General features: G+C 35.3%; 1 protein-coding gene across 1 annotated transcript; it reads right to left on the reverse strand.

Annotated features, from left to right (window-relative positions):
- Positions 1 to 465: 465 nt before the first annotated feature.
- On the reverse strand, positions 466 to 9,893 carry LOC120305419 (succinate--CoA ligase [GDP-forming] subunit beta, mitochondrial-like; the record flags this gene model as incomplete). Its single annotated transcript, XM_039337205.1, has 5 exons — positions 9,744 to 9,893; positions 9,331 to 9,458; positions 9,136 to 9,226; positions 3,020 to 3,172; positions 466 to 555 (listed from the first exon to the last, which is right to left on the reverse strand). Coding segments are annotated over exons 1-5 (612 nt in total), but the record flags the coding sequence as incomplete, so codon positions are not given.
- Between the last annotated feature and the right edge of the window lie 586 nt (positions 9,894 to 10,479).

Here is a 10,479-nt window from a genome sequence, read left to right on the forward strand (position 1 = left end):
GTCAAACTCGCCATGTCACGTGATGCAACATATCACAATTTTTTTTCCATAGCCGGCTGTGAGGTGGGCGCCGCTTCCGTATGATGAAACTGGCCCGCGGACCGGCAGTTTGACACCCCTAGCATAGGGTTTCCTGTCTGAGCAGGGATTAGACTAGATGACCTCCAAGGTCTCTTCCTACTACTACTACTACTACTTACTACTTCTTCTTCTTCTTCTTCTTCTTCTTCTTCTTCTTCTTCTTCTTCTTCTTCTTCTTCTTCTTCTTCTTCTTCTTCTTCTTCTTCTTCTTCTTCTTCTTCTTCTTCGTCTTCTTCTTCTTCTTCTTCTTCTTCTTCTTCTTCTTCTTCTTCTTCTTCTTCTTCTTCTTATTATTATTATTATTATTATTATTATTATTATTACTATTATTATTATTATTATTATTATTCAGCATAGTTAAAAGCTAATTCCTGAAAATATTACCTGTTGCTGCAAAGGCCCCTTGAATCCCAAATTTTCTGCCAGCCGTACTGCTTGAGTATCTTTTATTCCTTCAAAAATATCTATTTCTTCCTGTTACAACAAAGGGCACAAATAAAAATATTCAGCTGGAAAACAAATGTATAACTTCAATGGTTAAAAAAAATCCTTAACATATTTTGCAAATTAGCAATTAAAATTTGGCAAGTTGCCAAAATTCCAAGAATGCAGCTACAGGGTATGTTATAATTACCACACTCTCCATGAAAAGAGTCCCTCTGAAAATCGTGAAATTCTTCAGGGTGGCATGCTGACAAGGCAATCTGACACCAGTTTTCACTTTTAATTACTGTACAGATGGCATTGATGAATACATATTCTGCTAATTTTTATGACCAATTTAGACAAGGAACCAAAGCAATGTTTGTTAATGCCCAACAATATTCTTCTTCATGGTTCAGTTCAAATATGCATTATTATTATTGTTGTTGCTGCTATTTAAAGAACGTTATGTGTTCACCAAATTATAGACCAGTTCCATGTTAAGCTTTGTTACTCTCTCATTAAGCATTCTTTCATATAGTAGCCATTCCCCACTCCTATAATTTGAAATAATAGCAGACTGTCGTGTGAAAAGAAAAGGAATTTTGAGTAACCAATTTGTAAAATATAATGTTTATCCGCTGAGTGAATAGCGAACAATTTATAAATCAATAGAATCAGATGCTTTTGCTATTGTATGGTATTTGAAAGTACTATACCTCCATCAGACTACAGCACTAAACAAAGAAATTAAGACTCTTGACATCACAGATATCTAAATGGAGATGAATTTAAATAATCCATATTTCCTTTATAGTGTTACAGTCTATGATAAGCTGTATTCTCTGACTTTATAAACTGGCTCCCATATTTTAAAGAGTGCTTTTTGAGGCTACAAGTTTAAACCTATTTATCTGACTATAATTCCCATGATATACAATTAGACTTTTCTTCAACAGACATGTACTGCAAAAAAAGAATAAACTAACCAAGTCAGTATTTATTAGCTTGCAGAATTTACTCATTAGCAGAAGTCATTTACTTCTGTTATAAACTTTTCCAAAGTTATGTCCCACTTTGTACTACATTCAAATACGTTCGATCTACATGTAGTAAAATAACACTTCGAAAATGCTCATGTTCCATTCTGCTATAAATGTAGAGCGTGAATAAATATGTGGACCTCTTTTTTTTTTAAGATCTGCTATTCCATAAATTGGGTTGCCACCACACCTCCCTTCAGTACAATATTATTGTTCATACCTCCCCTTAAAAACTGAGCGATCACTGAAAACAATGCAATGAAACTTTGGGAAAGGTGGATTTATTCTAACAACATAACTAAAAGGCTTTTCACACCTCCTCTGGACTCCATCTGCACCTCCCCTAGGGAGGTACAGCTCACAGTTTGGGAAGTAAGCAGTAGCAAGATTTCTGCAAAGTAAGAATTTTTAATGGGAGATAAAGATGAATAGATTCATAGAGCGTGGGAACATCTGTACAAGCTCTAGCATAGGAGAATGATTACACCATTGTTCAAATAATATAAACCATGTACTTGGAAGTACAGATAGTCCTTTAATTCAGCTCCAAAATTTTTGTTGCTAAACAAGACAGTTGTTAAGTGAATTTTGATCCATTTTATGAACTTTCTGGCCACTGTTAAGTGAATCATTGCAGTTGTTAAGTTAGTAACATGGTTGTTAAGTGAATCTGGCTTCCCCATTGACTTTGTTTGTCAGAAGGTTGTAAATGGTGATCACATGACCCCGGGACACTGCAAACATCATAAATATGAATCAATTGCCAAATGTCTGAATTTTGATTATGTGACTATGAGGATACTGCAACGGTTGTAAATGTGTCTGAATTTTGATTATGTGACTATGAGGATACTGCAACGGTTGTAAATGTGAAAAATGGTCACAAATCACTTTTTTTCAGTGCCATTGTAACTTCAAACAGTTACTAAATGAACTGTTATAGGTTAAAGACTACTATATATAATTCACATAATTTGGGTGATAATGTCATGATGCACAGCAGTTATTGATGATCACATCCTGTTCGGGTTAAATATGTATCAAAATCTATAGGAATTTATTTATTATTTTATTCCAGCGGCTCCCAACCTTTTTTATATCCTGCACCTCTAAAACGGTTCTGATATATTCTCACATCCCTTACAAAAGTTCAAAATAACAGCAACGAATTATGCATATAAATTATAACTTTGAAAACCCAAGTTTTTGCACCCCCTGGAATATCATCTCGCATCTCTGGTTGGGAACCCGTTTTATTCATTAGATTTGTGTGCTGCCCATCTCATCTAACGAGGACTTTGGACTGCTTACAAACACTAAAATTAAATATTAAAAATCATTAGTTCCCCTTCTGGATGTTCTATATGCATTCTATATAAATGCATAAAGAACATCTGGAACATCTGATGAATGCTTTACAGATATGTTAAATCTTCTATATATAGTCACATCAACCCATATTTGATTATTACCTTGAAAATAAGTTCTGGAGTTTTAGCCGCTACTTCTTCTATATCAACCCCACCTTGTGGGCTCCCAACAAGAACAGGTCCATTGCAAGCTCGATCCATTAATATTGCAAAATATGTTTCTCTGGAAATGTTTAGAGCTTCCGCCACCATAACCTAAAATATGTAATTTGACAATATATTATTAGTATGCCTTGGCCAACAATACCCAACAGTCTTTGCATTTTATTGGCTATATAAGAAATAAAGTCTTCCAAATGAGGAAAAGTATCTACCATATGTAATAAACAAATGCCAGAGTTCAACCCACATTCTGGAATCCTTCAGTGATGTGTTATAAAATCAATTATTTCATTAACATTTGAGTACCTTATTATATTATCATCATGTATTTATATTATACCTTTCCATTTCAGCCTAGGGCAATCTGTGAGAGATGTGTCTATGGACGGGGGTTGGTGTGATGGACTACAGTGAAGGAGCAGTTTCCCAGAAAAGAGGGAGAACATTCCAGAAAGGCAGTGGGGGAGACAAGAGGCAGCACAGCACAGAGCTGGATAAGAGACGGGAAGAAAGTAAGGATAGCCTCTCCCTAGATCTCCCATAGTATATCCTTTAGGGCAGGAGTCCTCAATAATCTTGGCAACTTTAAGACTTATGGACTTCAACTTCCACAATTCTTTAGACAACTGCCAAGGCTGAGGACCCCTGCTTTAGGGTGAGAATAGTAGTAGCAAGATTCTGTTATTGTATGTAAGCAAATAAAGAACTGAACTCTACATGGATTGTTCCTGGGCTTGTCCTGGGAATCATCCACAATACAGATTATCCCCTATGGTGAAAACAGTGGCCCAATTTTGGGGAATTAGTGGGTATAAGAGGCTAATGCCCCTTAACTGCAGCAACCTCCATTAAATATGTGAAAAATAGAATCAAACAATTTCTAACTAATTATTCTAGGGCTGTACATTTCATGAGGGCAGCAGATTGTCTTCTTCTTCTTCTTCTTCTTTAGGCCTGAGGGTCACCCTTGCAAAACAGATTAGACTAAAGCACATCCACACCTATAATACAGCCCAACCATTTCACACTAAATGCACACAATACTTGCAGCACTGTTACAATTGTTACATATACATCAAGTCATTGGAATCTCATTTAGTACGTGAAAGAATTAATCCGAAATAATGCTTGTCAATAATTTCAGTAGTATATTAAGCAAACAACAAACATAATTCACACACTATAAACACTATGCGAAATTACGAATTGTGCCTTATCTTACGGTAATTCTTAAGATGGAGCAGCTATACTAACCAGAATAGGATAGCATCTTAAAGGCATGCCAGCTTTAATAACCTCAGTAAGATATTTATAACATGGGATGGTCTTCCTTATTCAGCCTTCTGACAGTAATAGATATTAAATGATATCTTTATTGCAATTCTATATTATCTGTTCTAGGGAAATGCTTTGGGCATAGAGAGAAAAAGATAAACACGGAGAAAACAAAATACATACAGAATAGTGCCAATAAAGAAAAATGATTGCAGGAAGGGAAAGGGAGAGATGGGTGGGGAAGATAGGTTATGCTCAGCTTGAATTCAAGCATGGTGGCAGCAACAAGAAGCAAAAAAATTGCTGGGCCACATTTGAACTGAAACATGGCAAATATATATATATACATGAGAGTTTGGTGTAGTGGTTAAGACATCAGGCTATAATGGCTTCACAAGGCTATCCAGAATTTATCCAAAATTTGGAACTAGAGGTTCCAGATTTCAGCTGGAAATCCAAGCCTGGTTGGAACATGTCTGCCCAAATCCTAAAACACGATGTACCCAAAACAAGGTTTGGTTTTCATTTCATGCCCACCTCTAACCATATCATCTGGTAAAGCAATACTGACATTTAATATGAAATTCACCTTTCATTTAAAAAGTGAAAATTGTCCCTCTGGTCCAGAGAGAAAATATTGAGTGTTAGCTGTCCTGATGAAGACCCAGTGGAATTTCCATCAAAGTTCACTGTGCTTCAATCCAACATTGATGTATTTCTTGTGCTTACTTATCTCATTTAGACTTCCTTCCTTCCTTCCTTCCTTCCTTCCTTCCTTCCTTCCTTCCTTCCTTCCTTCCTTCCTTCCTTCCTTCCTTCCTTCCTTCCTTCCTTCCTTCCCTCCTTCCCTCCCTCATTTTCTCAGATTTACCCACAAGGAACTATAATTTGGCATTCATTGTGACATGTGGGCCATCTTTTATTTGTGATATAATTCCATCTGAACATACAACTAGGATACATGCACATGTTCCTTATAGTTCAATAATGTAGAATTTTATTTTGTCCAATGGAATTTCCAAGGAACTCTAAAAGTCCAATATATTGACAGATTAACCAACTTTTTATTCTGATTTATCCATAGTACAGTAAAAATCTGTAATTATTTCTCTTTGCTATCTCAATATCTGGGTGGTAAAGAATTGGACCTTTAGTCCACACAGATACAGACATGCAGACAAAAGTATATGCCATGGAGATGCAACATGACGTTGCCTGTACTGTATAAAAGTTGAGACATGAAGTCTTCTCTGTATCAAACAGGCAGCAGAAACTTCCAATATAGGCTCACCAATACTCAAGAATATTTACATCTGCATCTTTCTATACATACAGTATACAAATAGTACTCTGGGAAACAATCCATAAACAACAATACATACAGCATAGAAACACATATAGAGATGTCTATAAATGCATCAATATTTAAATACATGTCCCTAAAAGAATATCTCTCCACATACAGTACAAATATGTACCAAAGATGATACCAAGCATAAAGTTATACTCATTTAGAAAAACTTTGCAAATTTTATTTTTTTAAATAAAATTGTTAATACTGCCATGATTAATAAGACAAAATATTTAAATTTTAAATGAATGGAAAGAATTCACATCCTTATTATCAGAAGCTTCTGTAATATCTTCCACAGAATATTATTACAAGAAACTCTATAATTATTTTTGTTTAAAAATCCATCCATCTAAATCAAACTTCAATAAAGTTAAATTCTTTTATTGCTTAGAGAACAGGGGCAGGTAAATCAACTACGATATACTGAAGCTGTCTTTGAAGATAACCAAGCTCTCCAAATGTCATGATGCCATAGGAGAATTTTATGTAAACCTATAAAATAGTTTGATGGAGCCAGGAGGGAAACTCTGTTTATTTAAGATAGATTGATCTTGCACTAACATTTTTATGTATCACTGCAGGGAAAGAAATGTACTTTCAAAAGCTCATTGGTTGATAAGGAGGACAACTGCGCCGGGGACTATAAACTAGGTTGTGCCACTTCTAACCCAACTTTTTCAAGAAGTCCTGCGATATGGAATTTCACTGGTTTATGAGAGCTCTCTATTGAAAACCCTTATTTCTTCTCATGTAATAAGTAAAATGAACTACGTAACTGTGGCTGTTTGGGAATGAGGGGGAGCGGTACACTATATTTTGTTTTATACGCTAATAAATCTCAGGAATAAACCTCATAGTAGTTTGTGTAACATTTGGTATCTCAGTTTTAAATCTAATATTTTAAAATGACTGCTGTGGTGGTTAATGCTGCTTCCAAAGACACATACAAATGCCACCAGGAGTTGTATTAGGTAGTATTTTAGCACATTTTTGGTCTTGTAGGCTGAAAAGATGAGATTAAACAAGACAAAGAACAATTGTTCCCCATAGATGAATCTATGCAAGAGCAATTAAGATACTCACTTTGACTGAAAGTGAACTGCCCTCCCTGTCTTCTGATTGCCTAGATTTTCTCTTTATGGAAGTGAAAGAAAAAGAGCAGTCCATTTTTACAGAAACTTAGATATATATTTTTTCTTTTGATGACCCTGCAAATAGGGTCGGAGCAACTGATTGGAGCTGAGCATTTACTGGCTGGATGCACTTCCTGATGCCTATGCAGAGTTTACAATGACAATTACTCATTGTGCTCAGAGAGAGAAATATCTGCTGCTATCTAGGATTGAACACAGTCTCCTGATTGTCAGGCGAGAGATCCACCTCTAGGTCACCACACTGCTCTGGAGAAGCTCAGAAAAAAATTGCAAAATTCTGGTGGAAGTCATTGAGCTTGAAGCTTCCTTCCATATGAATTGGAAATTCTGTTTTGGAGATTAATTCTCCATTTGATCAAAATCCTAGAAACAATTGTGTTGGAGTTTGAAGGTATTATTATTTTTTTTAACAAATGAACAAAATCAGATGTATTCATTCCAGCTGGCAGTTTGTCCACCTACAAACTACAGTATAGAATTTGTCCACTTTATGGCAGCATTAAAAGATTACAAGCTTTAATGCATGAGGGTATAACGTTTTGGCTTGCCTGAGATGCTTTGAGTGAAGAGGAATTGGGTCACATATAGCAATAGCAATAGCACTTAGACTTATATACCATTTCACAGTGCTTTACAGCCCTCCCTAAGTGGTTTACAGAGTCAGCCTATTGCCCCCAACAATCTGGGTCCTTATTTTAGCTATCTCAGAAGGATGGAAGGCTGAGTCAACCTTGAGCCGGTGAGAATTGAACTGTCGAACTCCAAGCACCCAGCAGTCAGCAGAAGTAGCCTGCAGTACTGCATTCTAACCACTGCGCCACCATAGCTCATATTATATAAAATATATAATAAGTTAATGTATATAAATCACATAATAATGTCAAAAGTGTACAATCTTATGGGGCTCCATAAGGGGTTGGGCATGCCTGATTTAATGTATCAATATGCTGACATTCTCTGTCTTTTCTCAACTAATAATCAAAATAATCATCATTGATTCCCAAATGACTTGACATGTATATTAATATAACACAAGATTACTTTTCAAATTTAACTTGACCATTGATAAGTCATATTTTAGTTGTAAGTAAAAGAGTAACCTTTTGTGTCAAGATGCTCAAGGCCCTTAAAGTAAGGCCTAGGATAAGCTGGATGGTTTAAAAAGGATGAATGTTGTTTTTAGATATGTAAAATGTTCTTGCATTGTCCTATATTTCAGTATTCCACTGAAATCAATGAACCTTTGCATATAAGCACAGAGAACTGCAATCTGAAATAATGGTTTTAAGTCATTAATTCAGTCATTGCAAAAGTTTACTTAATTATGGTTAAGGCATTTAAATTCTGGTTTTTAATTTCTATCATGGATCACTATTGTATTCTATCTTCTAAGCCAACTTTTAGTGTTTCATGGAAGACAGCTCTATCAAGGCCTGTAAATCAATACTACCTCTCTATAAGAAGGAACAATTCTCCAACCAATATAGTTGCAGGGAAATAATGGAAAAGAGTATATCTCTATCTCTTTCTTACAAGCACCTCAAAAGTACTTAGATTGGCTCTGTGAGAAACATAATGTTTGACTAAGTTAAATTTTGGTTAGATATTTTTATATTTTTACATTCTTGAGCATTCTTAACCTCATCATATCCTGTGAACACAACTGTATCTATCAAGCATCTTTTTACACCTATGTACTTTCAATTCATCATTACTCCAAGAAATTGTTCTTTTCAGACCAATTTAGGGAGATGGTGCTGAAATTTTAAAAACAAACACACTCACACACACAAACCACTGAAAATTGGAACCCTCCTAGGCAAGTCCTGTCTTCTCTGAACATTAGCTCCACAAGAAAAGAAAAGAAAATATCCACAGATTTTTCATAGGTCTCCTGAGTGAGATTTTTTTAACATGACTGTTGTGTAGATCAAACTGGTCACCTTATACATATAAGATGCACATTGTGTCATTTAAGTACTTTGGATCTTAGCAAATACCACCACTGATGACTTATAGAGGATAAATTATTTCTATTCTGCTAGACCACAGAAGAAAACTTAAATAGAATGTGCTTTTTGAGTTGACATTTATAAGCAAGAAGTAAAATATAAAAAGTGAAGAATGTAAATAAGCAATGTGTACTGTTCATTCTCATATGAACACTTATTTGATATAGATCTAGTGAACAATAACATACTGTAATTGACTCAGTAGCTTCCTACTGCACCTGATAATATTTATTCTGATATTCAGGTGGGAGGTTTTCTTACCTTCTTAACTTTAACACCCCCTTTTGGTGTTTGTTTCGTTGTAAGATTATATCCAATCATCTGTTTAGCAAGCTGTCCTACCTCTTTAGGGCTACAAAAAAAGAGGAATCAATTAATAAATTATTATATGAATATTAAAACAATTTTTAAAGAAGCAATATTTTTTTTAAAAAATGTTGCATTTACTAGACTCACTCTTTTGTTAAATGTACACCTCCTTTCAAACCGCTGCTGAACACACCTTTGCCTCTTCCTCCAGCTAAAATCTGAGCCTTCAACACAATTTCTGTTGCTTCTGTTAAGAAGAGAAAAATGTATTTAAGCTACAACCTGGATGAACCAATTTTATTATGTGACAGTTGACTGGAAAAATGCTCCTGCATATTAATGTTAAAAGAACAGCTCTGTGTTTAATTTAAGAGCATACACATGTGAATAACGCAATGCAACTTTAGATTGGCAGTCACGGAGACAATGAATAAAATGGAAAATGGTAAAAAGGGGCTCAGGAGAAATACAGGAAATTATAAGCCACTAAGGTTAACATTTGTCCCAGGAAAATAGTTGAAAACAGTAATTAAAAGAAAAAATAACATGGAGGAACAAACCTTGCTGAAGGAAAAAATCAGCATGGAATTCACCAAAGTAAAACCTGCCTCACCTATCTTGCAGAGTTTACTGAGAGTGTTAACAGGCAGATGAATGGAGATGACACTCAATACATGGATTTTCACAAAGCCTTTGACAAAGATCCTCATTAAAGCTGTTGAAGAAACTCAGGAGCCAGGAGCAGAGGAACTGGCCTTTTATGGATTGCAAGCTACTGTAGTTATTATAAGGCAGAAAGAAAAGAGTAAGAATAAATGGGCAAATTTCTCAGCAGAGAAAATTAGGGAGTGTAATTTTGCAAGGATCTGTACCGAGACCAGTGCTTTTAAACCTGTTCATAAAATAACTTGCCTTAGGGATAAGAGATGAACTAGCCCTTTCAAGAAATTAAAATCCTACTGAGTACTGACACTGTGTGTTCTTCAGATCTCCCCTTGAATCCAGCAGGAGGAGTGAGCTAGACAAGTCTGTAGATAATAGTGAACTATTCAGCCTGGTGCAAGATCCGAAAGGAATCTGATTTACATAGATGAATAGTTACCCAAATGGCAAGCACAATTAATTTTAGAAATGTAATGCAATTTAAGTAACGCAAGTGGAGGAGGAAGAAGGTTAACTTTAAATTCACATTTATGGAATTGGAACCATCTATAACTAACCAGGAACAAGACCATGGAATTATATTAGATAGCCGGACAAAAATGCCAGCTCATCTGTAACAACTCTGGAAAAGCA

This window comes from Crotalus tigris, unplaced genomic scaffold (genome assembly GCF_016545835.1).
Source record: "Crotalus tigris isolate CLP2741 ecotype Arizona unplaced genomic scaffold, ASM1654583v1 scf7180000017671.32245, whole genome shotgun sequence".
NCBI classification, from domain to species: domain Eukaryota; kingdom Metazoa; phylum Chordata; class Lepidosauria; order Squamata; family Viperidae; genus Crotalus; species Crotalus tigris.